Here is a 27,046-nt window from a genome sequence, read left to right as displayed (position 1 = left end):
TATTTTGTGTCTGAGCCAACTGATTTTGATTTGTTAGAGCTTAGAACTAATAATGTTGAAGCTTGGCCTCATTTTTCCTGTTGGCTGATTAATAGTATAGTTCTGCGGCCAAGGATTTCACTGAGTTCCGCCAGCCATCTTGAAAATGCAATGATGGGTTGAAAAGAAAGGCAGGAAATTACAGTATGCCAATCAATTCCATCCTTGCATTTCCTATGTCACTTGTTTTTATAGCTTCAGTGTGAGTATGACTTTCACTTCATGTGAGAAGTAACTCAGCAGAGGCTAAAACATCATTTTCTTTATTTCTCATCTTTGAGAGTGTTTCTTAATAATTGAAATTCAGGCATTTTATTTACTCACAAGTTAAACTGTATACCTTCTTACACTGGATGTTTCTGAAAGAAGGGTCCATTTCTTCTTTATCTCTGTAAACCCAATCCTGGTGTATAGTATGTGTTCAGTTTGTGTATGTCATTGTGACGTAAAAGTGAAATTGTTAGGTTCACAATGCACAGAATCACCAAGTCAAAATAGAGGACTTTTCTAGGAACTAATTAGGTCAGTAGTTCACCTAATATAAAGTACAATATACTAGCAAATAATTTTATTACTCTCTATAGAATGTAATATGATCAGATATAGTAACCCATAATATCTCATCCTGGGCATATTATTCTTTATCTTTTATCTCTTACAACAGTCAAGGAATACTAAAATGAATTCAAAATGGAAAATGTCTGGATGTATACAAAAATGGAAAATACAACCCTCTGTCATTTAGCCTGTAAAATGTAATAGAGGAATAATAATTATGAGGTTCCAATTTTCAAAAGTGATGAATATTCAAATTAAACAAAAGATTTTAAAAATCAAAGCAAACTATAATATGAATTATGAGATAGTAGCTAACAAGAAACATTCATTCATTAAAGAATTCATAGACATCATACTTCCTTTGTTAAAGCAGAAGAATTCTAACTTATAGTTTGGATTCTTTGACATTTTATCTAACATATTTTGTCAACCACACAGTTACACTGATACCTTTTCTGGAGCTATCCTTCCAATTAAGATTTTTAGAAACAAATGATGAAATTGTTATCCTTGTGCATTTTGAACATATCTCATTAATTATACTATCACTCTAAATATTTACAATGTTTTCTTTTAAACATTTGTAGATATAATAGAAAGCATATCTTCATGACATTATATGCCTTCCTAAGTTGACATTAGATATTCCCATGTTTACACACATACATATGGTAATGACTCATGTTACCTATTAAAGTTTCCTGTTTCCTGATTTAAAAGATATTTAAAGGCCAAAGTACTAAAATGTTTATTTTTGACCCCTGGATCCTCTGCTTCATATACTAACACATAAACAGGCTAAATACTTATTTTAACACCATCAAACCCACTTTTTACCTTTATTATGAAACCAAGATTTGGCTGGCTGAGGTCAAGTTGTACACGTAACATGGATGGCATTACAGTCAGTGAACTGTCACAGAGAGAGTCAAAATATAAACACCGAACATTTCTACAGCAGCTCAGAGCTGGGATTAACTTGGATCACCTAGTCTTCTGCTTTTAATGAAATTCTCTCCCTTGTATTTTTGTGTTTGGGAGAGAGTCCAAAGTTATCTCATGCTAATTTAGTTAGGCAGTGCCCTCCGGGGATGTCACAGGCTTCCCTGACCTCTCCAGAGAGATGCAGTGAAGGGATGAGGAGAATTAAACATTCCTGAGAAATTGGAAAGCAGCAACCCCCAGAGAATTTGCAGAGAAACTCACTCCAGACTCGGCTGCCAGAGATGCAAGTCACCTTTTCGGCACTTGCTTGACGTCTCTCAGTCCCATCTGGCTTGACTCAGGGGTCAGTCTGGGGACTGGGGAGAGGTGGCAGTGCAGAGAAGAATTCTAGGGAGGTCCCGCTGTGGCATGTTCTGTTTTGTCGGGGTTTTTTTGTTATCTGGATGTGCACATAAGGTTGAAATAATCCTTGATTTCTCTGGCTATTTTTTGTGCCTCAAACTCAGATTTTACTTTCAACAAACTGATATTTTTTAATTTCTCATATAATGAGCTCCCTGATTTTTGATGACTGAAATTTACGGGTTGTTGTTGTTTTTCATTACATAGGACTTCTGCGACTAATTATTTTGTAATTATATTAGCTATTTTACGAAGGATGTTTTCTCTTGCACATTTAATGAAATAGGGGAGTAGAGTTGAAAAATGTGTTTCTAGTTTTAAAATCATATCCCCTTTTGTGGTTTACATTTCCTATATGAAGAATTTCACAAAAGTAGGAAAACAAGAACATTATTAAATTTGGGATCTATATTGTAAATACATCTAAGAAGCCACATTTTATAATTTGTCAATTTTATTTTCTACTAAGCTAGATAAAGTTCAGCGTGCCCTGCAGTGATGGCATAGGAAGGTTTGGGGGATCCCTGCTTGACTTGACACTTAGGTTCCTTGGGAGAAAGCTTCGCTCTCATCACGGTCCTGTGTAAGGAGGGAGAGTTAGGCAGAAGCAGAGGACCAGCTCTGGCCTATTGGGAGGCTGTGTTTAACAGTTTAGCCAACTGTTAAAGTTTGAATTTTTGTTTTTAATGCAACTCTTGGTTTTTAGCATATCAGATATGTGACTCTCCTTAAATAGCCAAAAGATATGGTGAGGCTGGCTTCATCTTCTCGTGTGGGGACTGTCAGCTGGACTGTCCAGACTCCAGCAAAAGAGCATGGACTGCTGGCGGCCTGAGTGAGCCCAGCCAGAGTCCTGGAGGCAGGAGTAGCCAGCCCTGTCTCAGACCCTTGTTCTGGTGCTATTTAAACTCAAAAAGTCCCTTTTCAAAGCAAGGTACTATGTGTACTAGAAAGTTTGTTATTCCTGATTTCTGTGTAAAAGCAGTCATGTAAACACCCATTTCTTCATTGGCTTCCATTGTAATTCTCAAGGTTCTCTTCATCATGGTGACCTAGAAAGGTACTTGGCCTGCAGATAGAAGGTATGGGTTCTGACACGTGGCCTGTCTGCAGCCATCTGGAACACCTTCTAGGGAGTCCACATTCCTTATCTCTAAAGCTCAAAGGAAGCTTCCACAGGATCTTTGCTCCTTTCAGTTTAGTAATTCAGTGTAGCTTCTCTATTAAAAATAGAAAATAACAATAATCATCATAGAATCAAGCAAGAATTCGGATGCACTGAGAGGATTGCTTTTAAACAGAATCCCTTTGTAAAGATAAGAATCGTCCTCTGCTTCAAATACCCGCCCCCATTTCACATACAGTTTTCATAAAGTGCAGCTAGTCTGACCACAGTGATAAAGGACATGTGGCTGAGGTAGGGTGTTAATCAGGAGACCAGGCATGTTTCATAGGACCCAGGGAAAAGGCTTCCACACCTTGGCCCTCAGTGTCAGGGCTACAACGTGGGACAGGTCAGAGGGTCCCATGTGGGGGTCACAGAAAGTGCCTTCCCCAGAACTTCTGGCTTTCTAGCTGTCTTCTAACCCATCCCCAGTGTGCTGAAGGAGTTAAAGGACTCCAAGCTCTAACACCCCACCAGGGAGTGTCTTTGGGCACCAGAGAGACTCTGGCACAGGATGTGTTTTCATGGAACTGCTTATCAAAACTAAGCTTCTGCCGTTTCATTTCAACGGGGTAGATTGGGTGGAAAACTGGCCCAGAGACCAGGAAATTTGCCTTCTGTTCCTGCTCGGCCTCCCTGTGACCCTGTTGCAGGTCAGTCCTCCAAGCATGTCTCAGTTTCTCCATCTGTAAAATTAGATGATGAAATGAATGAATGTTGTTTGTAAGAAACATTGGGGGAATCCTTATTTATTTGCACCGCGACTGGTGGCAAAGGAACTCTTTCCTGGGCCTCAGTCTTGCTGTCTTCCTAGGTCTTATCTGTTTGAAGGGTTTTCAGACCACAGCCCTGACTGCCTGTTAATGGGTTGTGTTCCCACCTAACCTTGTTAACACCATCCCAGCTCTAGGAAGAGCATTGGAGGAGCTAGGAACACTTTGGGCCAAAATAAACAATAAAGTTTGGAAACACTTAGACCAAGATAATTAGGAAAACGATGTTGAATAAAGGATGGCATTAGAGTTGCTAGTGTGCTGAACTTAGAATTTGGATCCAAACAGCACAGTCTCCAGTTAACTGATCTGTTTTAAAAGGGTTTCTGTTTTATTTTTGTTTGGTTTGGTTTCTGTCTTTTAAAAGATTTAATTTGTTTAAATCTTCTACTTACTCCTCAGTTCAGGCCACACTTATGGGTTTTTCTTCTTCATTGAGAAATCGTGTTGGAAAAAATAACTTTGTCAACATCTGTTCACTATTTAAGAATACTGTTAACAAAGGAGTACTAACTAACAATAATGAATGCAGCTAACTATTCAGAGACAAGACAGCTCCTCAAGAATATCTATTCTATAACGTGAATCTGTTTTCTTGAAGTGAAAGAAACCCACGCATAGGATATATCTGTAAATTGCCAGCATTTTTATGCTCTTTTGAAACTTGAACACACCGACCTCTTTCAGGCAGGGAATCAGAAATTCTTAAGGATGGAAATGTTGAAACCCCAGATTCCGTTCTAAAACATTTTTTAAAGGAATTAGTGCTCTGAAAAATGCTGTGTTTTTGTGTTTGGTATGATAACAGCCTGTGGAATTATCACATCATATCTCCATGATCGCTCTGGAGTAGTGATCTCTCAGGCATTAACCCAGGAATTTTCTCCAATAATATTATCATTTATAATAGCAATAACACTTGGTAGATCACAAAGGGCTCTCAATATATTTTCTGATGGGATATCTAAAACCCTACAACCTATGGAAGAAAATCAAGGGTGAAATAAGTTAAGGAAGTTGTCTAAAGTCACAGGCCTGTTTAGTGGTAGGACCCAAAGCCTGAGGACTTCAGTCCAAGTTCTTTTCATGACAAAACATAAACACTGTCCTTTATCACTACCCATTTTTCTATTTAAAAAAAAAAAAAAAAAGACTTAATTTGGAAAGATGAACAAGCACTTAAGACCTTTTGCCTCTGTGAATCGCTCAGGACTTACATCCTGCATACAAACTTTTATTTTGAGTGCGTGTTTTTGTATTCTTTCTTCCAACACACCCCCAGCTTTAAATAACTGTCTCTCATCTTGTGTAAAAGTACATGCAGTATTGCAAAAAGGCCTCCTAAGATACCAGCACTGTTGTCACTGGGGGGAGCATGATATTTTAAACAAACACACACACAACTTTTCTTTTTCCTTCACCCTAACCCTCCAGCCCAAGTTGTACTCTGAGGAATTGAACCAGCCAAGAAGCAGGCAGGCCTGGGTGCCTCTCCCTTTCTGTGGTCCATTTTCTCCTATAAGCCCTTCAAGTTGGCAGGGGGTTGTTGGGCGGCACAGGGGCCTTTGCACCAACATACTGCCATTCCAGCAGATGGCGCTGTTTCCTCCCTGTGAACCCACCCAGCTGGGGGGCAATGTGCACACTTAAGAGCAACCCATCCCTTTCTCAGTGGTCCTAGCAAAGTTTTAGACTACTCTAACACTGAGTGAGAGCTAGAAATACGTCACGCAAATGGAGAAATTGGTTCTCTTTGCTTTGAAGTGCTTCAGGCCACCATGGGACTAGAATGTTCCACTGTTCCCCTGAAAGTAAAACTGCAGTTCATTTTACTGATGGAAATAACAATACTTGAATTTTTTTTCCATTCCTGTTTTTTTCTGGAGTCAGTCACACACAGGACAATCTACGGGAAAGAAAGAAAAAAGAAAGGAGTGATGGTGACTGGTCCTATGGTCAATAGATTAATTCTCACACTGAGAATGTCTCTCACGTCTGCATATAAAATCTGTAGGCCTACCCCAAGAGTGAGAGTGGCTCACTGAAAGGGGACATTTGTCACCTGGCAGACATTGCACTCTCAGGGGAGGCACAGGGTTTTATATATGTGCCCTTGGAGAGTTGATTTACTGAATATCACTCTTAAAAAGTCTTAATTCAGTGATTCTTCAGCCTACTTGCTGAACTTAAAACTGAAGTATGGACTGAGAGCTGAATTCATTGTTTTTCATTTTGGCTAAGAGAATACATTTCAGGGGACAGAACAACAGGGCTGGCCTACTGGGAAAAGTTTCTTTCATTTACTGGCATGTTTCTGAATGACCCCATGGCCCACATTTGCCAACATCTCAGCACATCCTGAAACTCCGGCAGCACAAGTTGCCCTCCCTCACCTAGGTTTTCCAAACTCCATGACTGATCTCAGAAATAATGTAACTGAAATGAGATCTGAAGAGTAAGCAGAAAGTATGAATACCATGTATGTCTACTGGCTCATTTGCAAGAGCAGTAAAATCAATATTCTGACTGCACACATAGTCGTACTTTAAATTACCAGCTTTTTAAAATATAAATTTATGATTCTTCAGAGCAAATGTTCAGTAGTTCTCTTTGATACTATTGAGCTATAAATAAAATGATCAAAGTTTCCTAGAGTCTCAAAGCAAAAACAACATTTTTGGGGAAACACAGTTACAATTATATTTTGAAATTTTATCAGCTTGATACTTTATTAATAATCTTTTACTCTATGTATACAACGCAGTGAAAACACCATCAGATTCTTTGAATGAGCATGTGATGGGAAGTGAATGTTCTGGGACATGGTACACTTCATTTCAGAGACCCTGAAGGTTGACCATTTTCCAAGGAAGATTCAGATCCCAAAGCTAACATCTCCCTTCTCATGAACCCCTCTCACAGTGCTCTTTCTCTGAAGGTTGAAGGCTGAAAGAATGAAGCACAAATCCTCTCCTGGCCAAGAGGTTACATCATAAGGCCTGTGTGATCAATAAGAACATTGTGGTGGTGATTTCATAGCTGATTAACTTACGTGTGTACAAGCCAACACTTGACTTGAAAGGCTGGTCTGGCTGCTCGCGATTCGAGCGTGGCCTTCGCCAGCCTTCCTGGCACTAGCTCTGGGCTGCTCTGCCCTGACCGCAGCCTGGGTACAGCCCTTCAGTTTCGTCGTGAGTAACCCATCAGCTGGAGTCCGCGCCTCTGTGAAAGGGCATTTTGTCTTTCAGGCAACACCAAATGACAATATAATTAGTGCTAGGGTGGGAAAAATCCAAATTGAAAAATGGATACCTGGTCATGGACTCTTCAGGTTTGAGGAGACAGCAGATGCGATATCTTTGTTTTTCTTAGTAATTGGAATAAATGTGAACAACTACAAGCAGTAGAATGCTTAATGATGAACTGATGCAGAAAGACAAAACTTAACAAAAACTGCCCTGGTGTTTCTCAGTTCACTGTTGAAGCATATTGTGTTTCTTGGCTTTTCTATAATTGGTTTATATTATATTGTTTTTTAATTCATGTCAGGATCTTAGAACTTCCTCTTGGAGTTTTTGTATTCCTCATTGCAAACTTTCTGTTTCATTTTTAAGAAAATGAATTTGTATAGTTGGAGTACAGTTTTGTCATCTCCGACGTTGCCTTTAATCTTACCAATTGTGAGGTAAATAAATTATTGTGTACTTGGGGGGGAAAAAAACTGGCAGGAAAGCAGAATATGTTAAAGACTCTTGCTTTTCATTGCTAGTGAGATTTCCCAACTGGAGCGTCTCTGTTCTATTTCGCCTCTGGCTAGCATCTGAAGATCAGTAATAAAGCTCTATGCAAATACTTTCATGTATTAAAAGAACAATATTTTGACACTCATTGACACAAGCAAAAAAAATACAACACTAAATTAGTGTTCAGGAAAACAATGAAGACATTGTTCATTCACATGAAATGAATGTGAAAAATCTTGTGTTATATTAACAGAAAAGGGTACTTCTCAGAGCTTAGCCTTTAGCGTTTGCCTCTGAGATGCTGCTTATGGTGTTGTATGGTAATAGAGAAGTTTCTTTGGGTTAACAGCCTTGAACAGTCATTGATACTTGTCAAACTACTGAAAATGTTTGTTACTGAAAAAAAAGCTCACTTGCCAGTGTTTGATAATTTCAGTTTCTCTATTTCTCTATAAAGAATTTTTTAATATTTTTGGATAGTTCAGAATTTTCAAATACTTCATAAGTTTAATATTTTGTAAATGTTAATTTGTCATTAACTTGCTTTTCTACCTTATCTTGATTTTATCTAGAATTGTATAGACTTAAGTTTTTTTTTAAATCTCCCTTGATCATCTGTTTACTTCTTAATCAAATTTCTGGACACACTCTTGATCTTTATTTTAAATCATGGGGAACAAAAGGGATTTTGTTGTTGTTTTTGTTGTTTAGTTTTCAGTAATGAAGACAGGCCCTTACTGAGAGGAAGGGATTTCCCTAAATTATTCTTTGTGTATCGATGTGTATTTTTGCTGCGTATGGCTGTGTATACATGCACATACTGTGTAATTTCTTTCCTCCCATAGCAATATGTTCATATATAACTGTGACAATCAATATTTTCTTAAATGTAACTGGCTTCCTTTTTCATTCATGTTGATTGCAGGCCAGCATCTAGGAAATCTTTAGGACCAGCTCGGGGCCAGGCAGGTCTCACACAACTCCAGTGCTTGATGCTGTCTTGCTATTTTAGACTTTGTATCTCTTCCTACAGATGTCTCTGAGACTCTGATTGGCCCAGAATATGCTAAGTCCCCCTATACAATAAGGGGGTTGGTAGGGCAGGAGGCACAGGGACAGATTACTGGTTCACCCCTTTGGCTAGAGCAGTGGGTAGGGACAGTCTTACTTATCAGATGGAGGGCTTAGAAAGGACCTATACCTGCTGGCTCCCAGGTACTACCTGGAGCCTGTGTCCCACAAGTCTTTCCTTAAATAAGATGCTGGATGGTAAAATCTTTTTCCTATATAAATATTGGAAGTCCCCAGGCCCAGCACAGTGTCTGCCTTGTCTGTCACTGTCTAGTGTATATCCATACTCTAGCATAGTGCCTGGTACCTGCCAGGCACTCCATAAATATTTACTGACTGCCTGGTTGGTCCCCAGGTTAGTGTATAGCAGTTCCTAGCCAGCTTTTGAATCAGAGTCTCTGCAGGAAAATGCACATGAGCATAATGCAGTAGAAAGAATAGAAGGTGAGTCGAGACTGTAGTCCCAGCTCTGGCACAAGTAGGTATGTGACTTTAGGCGAGCCACTTAATCTCTCTGGTTTCAGTTGCTTCATCTTTAGAATGAGTTGAACTAAATGAGAACATCTCTGAGGCCCCTTCCAGCTATAAAATTCTGTGGCTCTGACTAACAGACTTGGGATTTAATTTACCCCACCCTATATCCTTCCCTCCCCTTGCCATTTATGGGTGCAAGAATTTGGTCATGGAGATGAATTTGATTCTCCCAGGCACTAATAGCTCCCTCAAACTACGTAATCATTGTTGTCATCATCATCCTGGTGATAAATAGTAGTTCTTTAGCACTTCCTATGTCCCCGGCACAGTTCCAGGCACTTTACATATGTTAGCTAATTTAATCCTAAAATCAACCCCATGAGGTAGGAGTCTCATTTTACCAAAGCACCGGAAGATTAAGTAACTCCCCAGAAGTTGCCCATTAAGTAGCAGCCTGGAGTTGAAGCAGTGGTCTGATTCCAAGTCTGCCACTGCCCAAACTCTCAGTGTGGTTCCTAGAGTAGCTGCCCTGGCTTCCCCTTGGAACCTGTTACAAATGTATGCTCTCTGTTTCAATCCCAGGCCTGAATCGGAAACTCTGGGGCTTGAGAGGACCAGCAATCTGTGTTTTAACTTTCCAGATGATCCTAATGCCTGTTAAATTTGAGTACTCCTGCTTTCTTTCTTCAACACTACTTTTTACCAGACCTATAAATGCTCCTTAGGTGTTAACTCCCAGGTACCCCAGCTGGAGGGGGGAGTGTGATATGACTGCCCATCTGTGGATGAATGAGGCAGGTACTCAAATGCCAGTGCCCGTGAACTAGGAGCTACTTGTACTGCTTTTGAAGTTTGCTTTCTTTCCTAGTTACCAGTGAAATAGCTATAGGAGCCAGGGGGTGGAAACAGTTACAAAGGAGGGAGGAGAGGGGCTTATTCCTCCAGTTGTGTGATGGGGAAGGTGAGAAGGCATCTCCTGGCAGTGTCTCGGCAGGTTGAGCAGGTAGGATTAGGTATCGCATCACATAGTTGAGTTTCCCCTCCTTCCTTAAAATGAAGCAGCTTCTCTAGCCCTGCACTGTCCACTGGGGCAGCCACCAGCCTCCTGTGCTACACTCAGACTGTCACTCTTCTGAACTGAGATGTACTATTGAGTGCAAAATATACATTGAACTTTGAAGACTAAGTATTTAGTAAAGGTGTGTCAAGTTTCTCAATAGTGTATTATATTGAAAGAATAACATACTCAATATATTGGGTTAAATAAACCATTTAAATCCACTGCACCATTCTTTTTACTTTTTTCATGTGACTAATAGAAAATTTTAAATTACATATATGTGGCCCACTTTATATTTCTACTGGACAGTGCTATTGTACACTAACCTTATGAAGTTGTATCTGTTAGTACATGATATATGTATTATGGCACTGGGGATTGAACCCACGTATGTTCTATCCCTGAGCTACACCCCCAGCCATTTTTATTTTTTTATTTTGAGACAGGGTATCACTAAATTGCTGAGACTGACCTCGAACTTATGATCCTCCTGTCTCAACCTCCCAAGTTGCTGGGACTGGCTGGGTGAGCTACCACACCCAGCTTGTATATAGTTTTAATTTACTGGTAACCAAAAGGGTCTACAAATAAACTATTAGAGCTAATAAATGAATTCAGCAAAGTGGCAGGCTATAAAATCAACACGCATAAATCAAAGGCATTCCTGTATATCAGCGACAAATCCTCTGAAATGGAAATAAGGACAACCACTCCATTCACAATATCCTCAAAAAAAAAAAAATAAAATACTTGGGAATCAACCTAACAAAAGAGGTGAAAGACATATACAATGAAAACTACAGAACCCTAAAGAGAGAAATAGAAGAAGATCTTAGAAGATGGAAAAATATACCCTGTTCATGGATAGGCAGAACTAACATCATCAAAATGGCGATATTACCAAAAGTTCTCTATAGGTTTAATGCAATCCCAATCAAAATCCCAATGGCATTTCTTGTAGAAATAGAGAAAGCAATCATGAAATTCATATGGAAAAATAAAAGACCCAGAATAGCAAAAACAATGCTAAGCAGGAAGTGTGAATCAGGAGGTATAGTGATACCAGACTTCAAACTATACTACAGAGCAATAGTAACAAAAACAGCATGGTACTGGTACCAAAACAGGCGGGTAGACCAATGGTACAGAATAGAGGACACAGAAACCAATCCACAAAACTACAACTATCTTATATTTGATAAAGGGGCTAAAAGCATGCAATGGAGGAAGGATAGCATCTTCAACAAATGGTGCTGGGAAAACTGGAAATCCATATGCAACAAAATGAAACTGAATCCCTTTCTCTCGCCATGCACAAAAGTTAATTCAAAATGGATCAAGGAGCTTGATATCAAATCAGAGACACGCCGTCTGATAGAAGAAAAAGTTGGCTACGATCTACATACTGTGGGGTCGGGCTCCAAATTCCTCAATAGGACACCCATAGCACAAAAGTTAATAACTAGAATCAACAAATGGGACTTACTCAAACTAAAAAGTTTTTTCTCAGCAAAAGAAACAATAAGAGAGGTAAATAGGGAGCCTACATCCTGGGAACAAATATTTACTCCTCACACTTCAGATAGAGCCATAATATCTAAAGTATACAAAGAACTCAAAAAATTAGACAATAAGATAACAAATAACCCAATCAACAAATGGGCCAAGGACCTGAACAGACACTTCTCAGAGGTGGACATACAATCAATCAACAAGTACATGAAAAAATGCTCACCATCTCTAGCAGTCAGAGAAATGCAAATCAAAACCACCCTAAGATACCATCTCACTCCAGTAAGATTGGCAGCCATTATGAAGTCAAGCAACAACAAGTGCTGGCGAGGATGTGGGGAAAAGGGTACACTTGTACATTGCTGGTGGGACTGCAAATTGGTGCGGCCAATTTGGAAAGCAGTATGGAGATTTCTTGGAAAGCTGGGAATGGAACCACCATTTGACCCAGCTATTTCCCTTCTAGGTCTATTCCCTAAAGACCTAAAAAGAGCATGCTACAGGGACACTGCTACATCGATGTTCATAGCAGCACAATTCACAATAGCAAGACTGTGGAACCAACCTAGATGCCCTTCAATAGATGAATGGATAAAAAAAAATGTGGCATTTATACACAATGGAGTATTACTCTGCATTAAAAAATGACAAAATCCTAGAATTTGCAGGGAAATGGATGGCATTAGAGCAGATTATGCTAAGTGAAGCTAGCCAAGCCCTAAAAAACAAATGCCAAATGTCTTCTTTGATATAAGGTGAGTAACTAAGAACAGAGTAGGGACGAAGAGCGTGAGAAGAAGATTAACATTAAACAGGGATGAGAGGTGGGAGGAAAAGGGAGAGAGAAGGGAAATTGCATGGAAATGGAAGGAGACCCTCAGGGTTGTACAAAATTTCATACAAGAGGAAGTGAGGGGAAAGGGGAAAATAATACAAGGGGGAGAAATGAATGACAGTAGAGGGGGTAGAGAGAGAAGAGGGGAGGGGAGGGGAGGGGGGATAGTAGAGGATAGGAAAGGCAGCAAAACACAACAGACACTAGTATGGCAATATGTAAATCAATGGATGTGTAACTGATGTGATTCTGCAATTTGTATACGGGGTAAAAATGGGAGTTCATAACCCACTTGAATCAAAGTGTGAAATATGATATATCAAGAACTATGTAATGTTTTGAACAACCAACAATAAAAAATTTAAAAAAATAAATAAATAAAAATAATTTACTGGTAACAATGATTGCCAACACTGGAAAGAAGAGACCCACAGCAAGGCCTAGAGACCCACTATTCAAGGGCCTAGAACCATCCCAGAAGTTGAATTCCCAAGGTCAGAGTCAGAATCAGGTGGTCAGGACAGGCTTGCAGGATAAGAACATGGCCAGGTCAGAGCTGGCCTCCTAGGAACAGGTTTAGGCAGCATTGCCAGGAACCAAGAGCACAGAGATGGACAATCAGGTGGTCATGAGTGTAAAGAAACTTCCTCCAGCATATCCAGGGCTTTTATATTGTTCCTGTTGAGCCAGGAACCAATTCTAGTATGGCTTACCTGGGTATTCGAGTGGGAGCAGGTAATTGGAAACACCTGGCTGAGGTAGGTGGCTGGGTGCGCTCCAGGAAACAATCAACCACTTCTGGGAAGTATGTTGTGACAGTAGTAATGTTTGAGCCAAGTTAAAATATTTGTCAAATTACAGTGACCTGAAAGCGTGCTTCCATATTCTAGGTGCCATACTGTGAATTATTTTCACCCTCATAGAAACCTATCATTGAGCATTGTTAAATACAGATGGACCTTTCCATAGAATCTGCAAGTCAAAGCAATAATGCTTATATTAAAGACAAATGTAGTAATCTTGCTGCTGTATTAAATCATTCCACTGACATTATAGTCTTTAGGAGATAGCCCTTTGTGGTAGACTCTTCCTAGAGATGGTTGAAACAATCCCACCCATCCTGCAGGTCTTTTGCAATGTGTTTTTACTGCTCCTCTTGTCATGGGGGAGACTCTATTTCCCCTTTGTTGAATTCAGACTCAACCCTGTGACCAGTAGTATGCAGAGGAAGTGACCATGGTTGACTTCTAGGCCAGGTGTTTGTAAGGCCTTGCAGCTTCTGCTTGCCTTCTTGAGAGCTGACACCATGTAAAGAAGCTTGGACTAATTTAAAGAATGGTGAGACACCACGTGGGGTCTGGGGGAGGACGGCCATGTGGAAGAGAACTGAGGCAGCCAGGCCTGGGAGAGAGGCCCTCATGGTCTCACAGACCATCCGTACCCCCACAGCCATAGAGAGGCCCTCATGGTCTCACAGTACCCATCCGTACCCACCAGGAGCTAAGATAGGCCATGTATCCTGAGCCCTCCTGAACTCCTGACTCTAGAATCATGAGCAACAGAAAGATTGCGACAACTATGTTTTGACATGGTTTATCAAGTCACAATAGAGAAGAGTATCAACCTTTCTTTGTGCATTTTTCATTAAGGCTCTTTCACACATGTACCCTGGGGGTGCATGTGATGGCATAACTCTTTATGTACTTGCTCAATATACCACAGTGAAGCCCACTTTTATGTAATATTGTAATGAACCAATGAAATGAAAACGTATGTGTAAATAAGTAGAAGACTAGAAGAATAAGAGGATGGAGAAAGGGAAAGCGAGGCAGGGAAGGAAATTGTGTTTTTTGCATATATGAATATATCACAATGAACCCCACTATATGTATAATTATAATGCACTAATAAGATCAATTTTAAAAACCTCACAATATATTATGCCAAGCACTATATTCACTAAATTATACAGGTTTAATCCTTTAAGATATTGTCCTGTAAAAGTGAATGTATAGAGAAATATTGGTTTTAAAATATTGAACCGAGGGTATTGTCATTCAACACTCTTTCCTTGAAACTCTGTGAAATCAAGAAAAAGGATAAAATAGCAAAAAGGAAATTATATTTTCATTATAACAATAAGATGTGCCATACTTGAATTCTAAGATATTAAGAATTTGAGACAGATGCTACAAATTTGTAGAAAAATAATGGAAGATGCTAAGAACTATTCATATAGCCTTTAAATTTTGCCCACAAAATACTGACATAGAAAAAGGCAGGGAATACCCTTATCAACACCTGCTGCTGCACTGCAGAGTGGCAAGAGAGTTGCTAAAGCCCAGTATTATTGTCTATGGCACAACCTTCTAGCAGAGGGACACTGCAGATCATGGGTCCTGGGTGAAGGTGGAGCAATTGCTAATTGCCAGATATTACTGCAGCAGTCCTGTGATTTATGGGCCATTCTGTAAGCCACACTACCCAGCAAAATGCTGAGAAACTTTGGCAGCCATGTCCTGGGCCAAGGTTGGAATGAGTTTGGTAAGAGGTCTTGGGAGCAGTCTACAGTGAAGCCACAAGTGGCCTCAGTGCACTTTCCTGTTCCTTCTGATAAAATTTTCAGCACAGCCAGCCTTGTTCAAGTGTAGTAATAATTAGGAAGGTGCCACCCAAGTATTTATACCTTATGGCAAAGAGGGTGAGGGAGTGAAGAGAGAACTGTAAGAAGAGAAGAAACATCATTGAAGCAGAGGAGCAACACCCATCAAGAGGCATTATTCAAAGAGGAATACATAGCCAAGGAAGTGGTGTATACCTGTAATCACTGCAGCTCAGGAGGAAGAGACAGGAGGATCACAAGTTCAAAGCCAACCTCAGCAACTCATCAAGGCCCTAAGCAACTCAGCGAGACCCTGTCTCTAAGTAAATTTTTTTTTTTTTTAAAGTTGGGGGTGGTGCTGGGGATGTGTCTCAGTGGTAAATCTCCCCTGGGTTGAATTCCTGGTACAAAAACAAAAACAAAATTTAAAGGGCTGGGATGTGCTCAGTAGTTTAAACCCCTGGGTTTAAACCTTAGTACCAAAACAACAGTAACAACAAAACACTTACGTCCCTGAGCTCAGGTCATTATTCCATATAGACTCAAGGAAATTATAGCTAACAGGTTTTTGATAAGTTTACTTAGAGCCAAGGTGGGGAAATTACAGTCTATGGGCTTTGTAAATAGTGTTTTATTGGAGTCATTTGTTTCTATCCTGTCTATGACTGCTTTGTGCTGTATCATCAGAGCTGAATACTTAGGAGAGAACATGTGCCCATGAGCCCAGAATGTTTACTGTCTGACCCTTCAAGAAAAAAGGTTGATGTTCCCTGGATTAAATAAAATTATGTAAAGAGATATAAAGCAATCTGGTATTGATCAGGAATGATACAGAAGAGAAAAAGGAAATGATATTGTATTAGCTGCAAAATTCAAAATAAATGTTTTTGAAACAATCGTGTGAAAACAGCCTTGAGGAACTCACATAAAATAATATGAGGAAAAAAACATTAAAATGACTAGATAGGAGATGATAGATATAGAAGACACAACAACAGAGATACAACATATGCATAATTGGTGTGCCTGAAAAGAAATAGAACAAATAAAAGAGATAAATATACTCAGAGTTAAAAAAAAAAAAGTAACTAGATTATATTATACTAACTGTTCTGTTAACTAAAATAACTAGGATCTGCCTTCTGAAAGAGCAGATATCCCAGAAAAAAAAATTGTTTAGAATAATTAACATATAACTAGGAGCTTTTGGGTTTCATATTGTTTTCAGGAAAGAAAAAATGAAACCCAACTTTGGATTTTGGATTGGTATGGCTGGCTAGAATAAGGATAAAGGTCAGGGTCAGTTTTTATGTAGCCTCTTTCTTTCAGTATGTGTGATATCAATGTGGAATGATACATTAACAGCAAAAATACAAGCAGCAAGGGCTATATAGCTTTCTAAATTGTATTGTGTTTTTTTGATGCTTTTATTAATTTATCATCTATCAGCTTTGCCTATTCAGTAACTTTTTATCTTTAAAATGTCTGGAAGACCTTTAATGAAAGGAATCCACACGTCACAGTGTTTTTGTCCATGAAGAAAGCAAACAGATGGAGGGCTCCGTAAGTCCAGACTCTGATTCTGTGCTGTTTGATTTTATCAATGTCATTTTATTTGTTTTGATAAGATCATTTGATTCTTATTTCCCAAAAATGTCAGAGTAGAAGTACTCTCTCAGGCTGATCCTGAGACCCATCTACATGGGTCCCACCAAGTCTAAGGCCTGGCCTTCCACAATACCCCTTTGAGGTGCTGACCTAAACTATATATTGCAGGCCAACATCATGAAAATAGTGACTGGATACTGTTTAACAATGCAGTGTGTGTGAGTGGACACACTTGGCATCCTTTATCTGGAACTTTCATTTCCATGGGTTCAAATTCACTTTTTTGTTTGTTTGTTTATGGTACCTAGGACCTTGTGCATGCTAGGCAAGCATTCCACCACTGAGCTATAACCCTAGACCCCATGATTTTTGTCAGAATTATTTCATAGACTTTCCCCTCTGAAAAAGAAAACATTTACATATACATATATGTGTATATATAGTTGTATTTTAAAATTTGTTTTTATGACAGAAGCATATAAAGCACGAAAGCACAAGGCTAAAAAAGCAGCAATCAAATACACATAGTTAAACATAACCTTGATTAACAAATCTTGTTATTCATGGATGCCAGCTCAGTTAATAAGTGTTTGTGGTTTGGATACTGAACTGCAGGTTAATGGCAAGGTAGAAGCAATTGTAGAATCTAGACTTTTAAGACAAACACACATCACACCCCAAAAGGCATGCATGGAATCAGGTGTAGTCAGTCGGCTGTGGTGATGTACTTTGGGTGTTCTCCTTCAGTGGTCCAGCTGTGAACAGCCACCAGAGCTGGCGACTTATCACCAGGGGCCTCCAGAGCCACTTCCGCATTCATAATTTGAATCCTATGAATAGGAGAATGTGAGAAGGGCGTTTGTATTTTTAAGTTTTCACATTAAAGTTCTATTTTGATCTCTATTAGATTTGTAGAACAAAATGGATTAATTATGTAGTTACAAGAGAGCATGTGTACAAATCTAACTAACATTTATATCTGTCTCAACCTGGTCATCCAATGTCAATCGCATGGAGTCAGATTTCCCTTAATCCTCATGTGTCTTAAAAGTACAATGTTATTTGAAAACTGCATTGTTCATTTGCCATTGAGAGACATTTTTATGTTGAAGAATCTGAAGCTCTGGTACATTCCTTAACTGATTTGCTTCCCTCCCTGTGGGATGGATAAAAAGGCCTGGGATTTTTTTCATGCACACTGGTAATCAGGTCAGGACTAAAAGTAAATAAGTATCTGAGGAAGTGGATAAGTCAGTCACATCCTTAAAGGGCAGCAAAAGAATGTGGGAAGACTCCGTCCTTTTCCTCCTTGATTCCTTGAGAGACAAAGAGAGAAGACTGACATCTAAAAGATGTAACCACAAAACCGCTTCTCCAGTCAGAAGCCAAAGCTGGGTGGCGATTTGGTCAGACTGTGGCCCGGCTATGTCATGGGTCATGTGGTCCAGCATGTGAACAGGAAGGTGAGAATGGGTGAACTTTTGCCTCAGTTGTGCCATCCATCAGAGAATAAATGGAGCAGATCAACGTATGCAGCTGTACACTGAGGCGAGTGGCCGAGTCCTCCTCACAAGGGGCCTTTGTCTCCTGAACATGATCTGGCATTATGATGGGGACACATTCACCCTCAGCTCTGTGGCAAATTACTAACCCATTATCACACCAGAACATAGGATCATTTATCTTCTAATCCAGAGTGTCACCTGTTCTTCATTTACCAGTCAATAACCATTAATTATGCTCAGTGGAAATTTAAACAAAGCCCTTTCCCTCTGTTAAAACCAGTAAACTATTCAGTAATAACAAATAAATCTGGAATTGTATATCCTTTCTCTTCCCATTCCCAGACTGGAGTCTGGTACAATATGAACCCCAGAGGAAATGCCTAGAAATTGATAGGTCAGAGGCCACAGATAGTCTGATGGAAAAGAAAAGGGCGGATTCTTGGCTCTTGCTCTTGTGCAACAGAGGCTCCTACTAATCTTCAGATTCCTGCCAGGGACTGGGTCCCACATTTAGAGTGATCCATCACTGATGGTACCCGTGTTTCCTCCTCTCATTTTTACCAAGCCCTTCTTTTGTTTCACATGACTAAAAACAAGATTTTTCTGTGACTACTCTACAACAAAGTGTTCCTAAGGAAATAAAATCAGTTGAGTAGTCCTGAAAGACCTATTTGAAATGTTATTTTTAGAATGGAAATTTGAGTCAAATACATTTAAATGAATTTACCCTTTTATATCTAATTCCTCAGAAAAATATTCAAACAGAAATTCTACCCAGAAGCATAATTTAATTTTTCCTGAAGTATTTAATTTTTCTTAATGTATTTTGATGAAAGCCAAAACAAGTTTGTATGTGCGTGCCTGTGTGTAGGTGTATGCCTGGGCACAGGTACATGCTTGTGCCTGGGTGGGAGAGGTGGGCAGGTTGTCCTTGTTGGGAAGGGCGACCAAAGGGCACCAAAGGCCCAGGGAAGCCACTGTACCATGTGCAGTTTGATCACAGGGAAACCCAATGAGGCAACAGGAACTTATTCCAGTGGCTAGACTTGGGACCCTGGTCCAGGATCTGGAAGGCCAAATTAGCATTTCCAGATGTGAGGAAAGAGCAAATACCAGGCTGTGGTGACTCCACATGCAGGCACAGACCTACAAGGAGCATCCAGCCCTCTGCCAGTGCCTGTGGACCTTGGTGCCTATTCCAGAGAGCACCTCTCTGTTTCTCCTCCTCTCAGCCCCCAGCACTTAACAGTGTACATGGGCCACCAAGCCATGTCGACTACATCTGTTGCATGAACTGTCCCCTTAAAAAGGAAAGCTTATATTCTGTGCCTTTGCAAACTGATCAAGCCTTATCAAACATTAACATTAATTAATTAACATTCAAAAAGTGTTGTATCTAAGTTCATCAACTATGGTCTCTTAATGCAAAATGAAACTGCAAATATTTCATTAATGTGACCAAATCTGTCTATTCACCAAGATTATTTCTTTTGCTAGTTACTATATAGTAGATCACTCACTCAAAAGGAATTGATATTGTTCCATTAAGCATGCTGCATCTCCATATCATGGAAAATTGCACAAACTCTCATCTTCAAAGAACAGAAGTTTCATTTTAAATGATCTGATAATAGTCCAAAAACATGAAAATACCCGTAAGAAATAACTTCAAGTAAAATGGGAAAAAAATTCATTTTATTTTTAGAAGGTTGCTACAAATTTACAAATATGAATGAATAAAGAAGGATTAAACTTTTTTGGTAGCATTTTCCAAGAGAAATTAGGTTGGGTTATTTTAGCAACCTATTTTCTAAGCTTTTCCAACACCAGATAGGGAGACACCAATCAAAATGGTATTCACTAAATGTTAGAACAAGAGTTCAATGCACATATCACTGGGGACTATGTTGGAAGAAGCACATATTCTTTTTTTATAATTTTTAAAATTTGTTTTAATTAGTTATACATGACAGTAGAATTCATTTATGCACTTTGATATATCATACATAGATGGGATATAATTTCTCATTTTTCTGAGTGTACATGTTGCAGAATCATATTGGTCATGCAATCACATACATACATACAGTAATAATGTCTGTTTTATTCAACTATCTTTCCTGTCCCCATATCCCTTCCACTCCCCTCCTATCACTTCCCTCTACCTAATCTAAGGTAATGCTATTCTTCCCTAGTGCCCCCTGACTTATTGTGAATTAGCATCTGCATATTAGAGAAAACATTCAGCCTTTGGTTTTGTGGGATTGACTTATTTCACTTAGCATGATGTTCTCCAACTCCAACCATTTACTGGCAAATGCCATAATTTTACTCTTTAAAGTTGAGTAATATTCCATTGAGTATATATACCACATTCTCTTTATTCATTCATCTACTGAGGGATACCTATGTTGGTTCCATAGTCTAGCAATTCTGAATTAAGCTGCTATAAACATTGATGTGGCTGCATCACTGTAGTATGTTGATTTTAAGCCCTTTGGGTATAAACCAAGGTGGGATGGCTGGGTCAAATGGTGGCTCCATTCCCAGTTTTCTGAGGAATCTCTATACTACTTTCCATATTGGCTGCACCAATTTGCAGTCCCATCAGCAATGTATGAGTGTACCTTTTTTACCACATCCTCGCCAATATTGATTGTTGCCTGTATTCTTGATGATTGCCATTCTGACAGGAGTGATATGAAATCTTAGAGTAGTTTTGATTTGCATTTTTTCTAATTGCTAGAGATGTTGAACACTTTTTCATATATTTGTTGATCAATTGTATTTCTTCTTCTGTGAAGTGTCTGTTCAGTTCCTTAGCCCATTTATTGATTGGGTTATTTGTTTTTGTGGGGTTTTTGTTGTTGTTGCTGTTGTTGTTTTGGTGTTAAGTTTTTTAAATTCTTTATATATCCTAGAGATTAATGCTTTAATGGAGGTGGATGTGGTAAAAATTTTCTCCCAATCTGTAGGCTCTCTTCTCACTTTATTAATTATTTCTTTTCCTGAGAAAAAGCTTTTTAATTTGAATCCATCCCATTTATTGATTCTTGATGTGACTTCTTGCACTTCAGGAGTCTTGTTAAGGAAGTCAGATCCTAGGTCGACGTGGTGAAGATTTGGGCCTATTTTTTCTTCTATGAGGCACAGGGTCTCTGTTCTAGTGCCTAAGTCTTTGATCCACTTTGAGTTGATTTTTGTGCAGGGTAAGAGATAGAGGTTTGATTTCATTTTGCTACATACATAAGATGAGTTTGGAAGGGTTCCCTTCTTTTCTATTTCATGGAATACTTTGAGGAGTATTGGTGTTAATTCTTCTTTGAAAGTCTTGTAGAACTAAGCTGAGAATCCACCTGGTCCTGGGCTTTTCTTGGTTGGTAGGCTTTTGATGGTATTTTCTATTTCGTTACCTGAAATTGATCTATTTAAATCATTTCTGACCTCCTCATTCTGTTTAAGCAGATCATATGTCTGTTGAAATCTGTTGATGTCTTCAATATTTTCTATTTTATTAGAGTATAAATTTTCAAAATAGGTTCTAATTATCTTCTGTATTTCAGATGTGTCCATTGTGACATTTCCTTCTTCATCTTGTATTTTAATAATTTGAGTTTTCTTTCTTTTTCTCTTCATTAACATGGCCAGGGGTTTATCTATTTTATTTTATTTTTTCAAAGAACCAACTTTTGTTTTGCCAGTTTTTTCTTGTGTTTCAATTTCATTGATTTCAGCTCTGATTTTAATTATTTCCTGCCTTCTGCTTTTGGTGTTGATTTGTTCTTCTTTTTCTAGGGCTTTGAGATGTAGTGTTAAGTCATTTATTTGTTGACTTTTTATTCTTTTAATAAATGCACTCAATGCAATAAACTTTCCTCTTAGTACTGCCTTCATTGTGTCCCAGAGATTTTGATATTTTCTATCAGTGTTTTTATTTGCTTCTAAGAATTTTTTTTTCATTCTCTTTTCTTTAGTTGGGCACAATACCTTTATTCTGTTTATTATTTTTATGTGGTGCTGAGGATTGAACCCAGGGCCTCACACATGCTAGACGAGCGCTCCACCGCTGAGCTACAACCCCAGCCCCATTCATCATTCAACTGTGTATTATGTACATTTGTCACAGTAGCTTTCTATTTTTTATCTAACATTGATTTCTAATTTCATTCCATTGTGGTGGCCTATGACAGTTGCCACCAATCAGTATCTCAGAATGCTACTGTATTTTTGCCCAACCAGATTCTTTGTTCCTCTAAGAAATTATACCTCAATAATACCTTCATATTGATCACAGTGTGGAAATTGAGCACCTGACTATGAACCTGAACCCCCTTATTCTGGTTTTTGTTGCTTGTCAGACAACTTTTAAAAACAGTAGTATTCTCTATTGTTGATTGTTTCTTCATTAATGGTCCTTGTTTATATTGCTTTTTTGATGGCTAAATTTTCAAAATTTATTGTTAAGAAATGAGTCTCTATTTTTGATGATTTAATGGATTTGGTTTATAATCTGGGTTTAAATACTTTTTCTTGTCTGCCCTTTCTGACATGCAAGAAAATTAGACAAGGCTTTTGGAACTGTTTCTTCATACACATACTATAAAAAAGGTTATTTTCACAGATATTATTAGATATCATGTTCCTTTAAGTTGAGTTCAAAGAACTGCTACATGAAAATCTTCTACAATGTTTAAGATTAAAGATTCCTTCTGAGTCCATGCCTCTGTGACTAGACCCAGGCATTCATACCAAGATGTTCCCCAAATATTTCTGATGCGCATTAAGTTGTAAGAACAATCATTGTAGTGGTTAGACTATTGTAGTAAATTTGCACTCCTTTTCTAACTGCACAAGGCCATATCTGATTATATGCATTTGACAACATTGTATTCCCAAAGTGGCCATTGAGTATGACCTTCAGGTGAACTTGCCTCTCTCTTTCTAGGCTATGTGGCTGATGTTGCAGAACGATGAGCCAGAAGACTTTGTCATAGCGACTGGAGAGGTCCATAGTGTCCGTGAATTTGTCGAGAAATCATTTTTGCACATTGGAAAAACCATTGTGTAAGTACACCTGAGGTTGATTGCTGCTTGTTCAGAGACATTTTCTGGTAGGTGTGCACACAAGTCTGCTCTTCACTGTGGTTTTGTTTTCTTATCTTCCCTTTCACTCTCATAAAATCAGAACAGAAGGTTTCCATGTAGGGCATTGCATGCAACCCCATTTACACTGAATGTCAGCTGCTTGTCAGCATTTAAACCTAGTCTTTTCCTAATTTCTTTTATCTCTCTTATTTTTAAATGTTTTTAATTTTTAATTTTAATTTTATTTTTAAAATTTTTTATCACAGTGTAAATACCATCTTTTAATATGATTCTACTGGGTCTAATTGTACTCTTTCTAGACCAATGTGTTAATAATTCCCCACATTTTACTACTTCCATCATATACTTTTTAAATTTGAAACCATCAAAAGCTTACAGAAAGGCTTCAAATACATTATAGTCTCCTTTTCTCTAAACCATTGAGGGTAAGTTGTGACCTGGTACCCCACGATCCTGAACTGGTATGTGCATTTCCTAAAACAAGATATTCTTCTGCATAAACACAATACAACCATCAAACTCAGGAAATTCACAGTGATGAATTACTCCCATCTAATCATCAGATCACATTTGAGTTTTGGCAGTTTGGTTGATGCTCTACTTTATACCAAACCAATTCAGTTTATAATCATGTACTACATCTACATATTACATTATACAAATGTTTAAGTCATATTTTATTAGTTGAATATTTGAAAGATGTGTGGGAAATCATTACAGATGAAATTTTTATTTTTAATGATTTTTTAATTGTGGTAAAATATAGGTAACATAGAATTCATCATTTTAATCATTTTGTTGCATTACAACCCTTATTACACATATAGAGCACAATTTTTGTATCTCTCTATATAAAGTATGTTCATGTCAATTTATGACATTATACATGTACTTTTTTTGCATTACAATTCTTAATACACATATATACCACAATTTTTCATATCTCTGTCATTTTAATCATTTTTGAATATACAGTTTAGTGGTATTAATTACCTTTACATTGTTGTTTAACCATCACCACTATCCATTTTCAGAATTATTTCATCATCCTAAAAAGAGAAATTTGATAACCATTAAATAGTAATTCCTCTTTCCCTAGTTCTGATAACCTCTGTTCTACTTTCTATCTCTATGAATTTGTCTATTCTAGGTACCTCATATGAGTGGAACCAACAGTAGTTGTCCTTTTATGACTGTCTTATTTCACTTAGCATAATGTCTTCAAAGTTCATACACACTGTAACATTTAACATCTTTTTAAAGACTGAATAATATTATTTTGTGTGTATACCCCATTTTATTGGTTCATTCATCTGTTAGTGGATACTTTTGGCTTCTGTGAAAAATGCTGCTGTGAATATGTGTTCATGAATATCTATTTGAGTCTCTGCTTTTGATTCTGTTGGATCTGGGTTTAGGAGTAGAATTTCTGAGTCATATGGTAATTCTGTGTTTAAGTTTTTGAGGAACCACTAAACTATTTTCTAAGATTCATTTTTGAACCATAAGAAAGGATTTCCACTTCTAGCTATAATGGAATAAAAGAAACTAGATTTAGCCTTTTATCTTTAAAAACCTAGGAAACTAGACAAAATACATGAAATAATTGTTTTAGATACTGGATGGCAAGCCGTATGGGATTGAGATCTCTGATAGAAAAGAAATGAATTAGAGGAGCTCTGTAATCACCCTGTCCTGCTTTCTGTCTGGGAGTACAAGGAGCAAGCAAGGAGAACCCCAAGCTTAGAACAACTGTCCTGCTGAATTAAGGAGGCAGATATCATAATTCATAGTCAGAGTGACCTGGACTTTATAGGACAGAATTCTAGAGAGAGGGGATCTATATGGAACAGAGCTCCAGAAATCTACATAGAGGTCCTCTTATGTCTTCACTTAATAATAATAAGAGCCATGTGTGTAAGAAATGCCACAAGAATTAAGACACAGAACTACCTGGGAAGCGGAAGGTGAATATTTCTTCCAGTTCATCCAAGACTAGAAGGCTTTGAAGACTCAGCCATACATGATGGGGCAACCTGTGGATCCTTCAGAGAGTACAGTGCAGATTCCAGAAGGGCTCTGCCTCAGCAATAAGCTGTTCCGTAGAGCAAAGTCTACTCTAGACTTAGGCTAACCAGGTTTAAATACAGCTCTAAAAAGGATGGAACTGGACACAAATAACCTAGCTTCCTGCCATTACAAAGCCCCACATTCTTTACAGGAAAACAGTAAATCTTGACACTCAACTACACAGAATTCATTATGTTCAGCTTTCAATCAAAACTTAGTAGTCATGTCAAGAAGAAGGAAAACATGACTTATAGCCAGGATAAAAATCAAGCAATAAAAACAGACTAAGGATTAATAAAGGTATTGGTATGAACACACAAAGATGTTTAAATAACTATTATAATGATGTTCAGGTTTTCTAAGAAAGACAGGAGCACATTGCAGACAGAGTGGTAAATAGCAAAACTTAAAAAAAAAAACATTGGAACTTCTAGAGATAAAAAACTAAATATCTGAAATCTTAAAAATTCATTGTTGGCATTAAGAGCAGATTAGAGGGCTGGGATTGTGGCTCAGTGGCAGAGCACTTGCCTTGCAAGAATGAGGCACTGGGTTCGATCCTCAATAACACATAAAAATAAATAAATAAAACAAAGGTATTGTGTCCATCTACAACTAAAAAATTTTTTTTAAAAAAAGAGCATATTAGATACTACAGAAAATGACAGTGTGTATGGAGACATAATAATAGAAATGATCCAAGAGAAAGCACAGAAGGAAAAAAAGACTAGTGGGAGAAAAAAGAGAGAGAATAGTTTCAGGAACTTGGGGACAATTATTAAGCAACCTGACATGCCATGGAAGTCCAAGGGAGAAAAAGGGGGAGAACCACAGAAAAAGAATTAAATAATGACCATTCCCCCAAATTTCATGAAAACAATAAAACCACAGATCCAAGAGGCATAATAAACCCCAAGAAGAATAAGCACAAAGAAAGTCACACTTCATAATCAAAATACCAAAAATAAATGCTAGGGCTGGGTTGTAGCTCAGTGGTAGAGCGCTTGCTTGGCGTGTGTGAGGCACTGGGTTTGATTCTCAACCACAAGCAAATAAAAAATAAAGGACCAATCGACAACTAAAAAATATAAAATAATTAAATAAATAAATACTAAAGAGAAAATCTTAAGATAGCTAAAGAAGAAAGATAGCTACTTACAGAAGAACAAATAGGAAAAAAAAGACCCCTTTTCCCCCCAAAAAAATATGCAAGGCAGAATACAATAGGTTTAAGCTGCTAACAAAAACCTAGAACCTAGAATCCTATGCCTAGGTAAAATATTTTTTAAACAGTCATTAATTCAAGATTTCCTTTTTCAAATAGAAGTTGAGATGATTCATTGCCAGCAAACATTGAGGCAAAAGAAAAATGATACTAATTTGAAACCTGGATCTATAAAGAAATGAACAGCAAAATAAATAGTAAATATGTGGGAAAAATATTAATGCCCCCTATTCCTAAATATCTTTTAAAATGATGTTTAAATTCAAAATAATTTACCATGGGGTTTCTAATACTGTGTGTGTGTGTGTGTGCGTGTGTGTGTGTGTTGTGTAACAACAGTAGCACAGAGTTGC

The 27,046-nt window shown here is 38.1% G+C and overlaps 1 protein-coding gene across 1 annotated transcript in view; it reads left to right on the top strand.

Moving 5' to 3' along the window:
• Nucleotides 1–27,046, top strand: part of Gmds (GDP-mannose 4,6-dehydratase) — a 625,359-nt gene that overhangs the window by 475,131 nt on the left and 123,182 nt on the right. The window contains exon 8 of the mRNA XM_027954821.2: nt 23,238–23,356. Within this exon, the coding sequence (XP_027810622.1) occupies nt 23,238–23,356 (119 nt within the window). The remainder of the gene's footprint in view (nt 1–23,237; nt 23,357–27,046) is intronic.

Source organism: Marmota flaviventris, chromosome 6, assembly GCF_047511675.1.
Source record: "Marmota flaviventris isolate mMarFla1 chromosome 6, mMarFla1.hap1, whole genome shotgun sequence".
In the NCBI taxonomy this organism is placed as follows: domain Eukaryota; kingdom Metazoa; phylum Chordata; class Mammalia; order Rodentia; family Sciuridae; genus Marmota; species Marmota flaviventris.
This window is presented reverse-complemented; position numbering and strand designations above follow the sequence as displayed.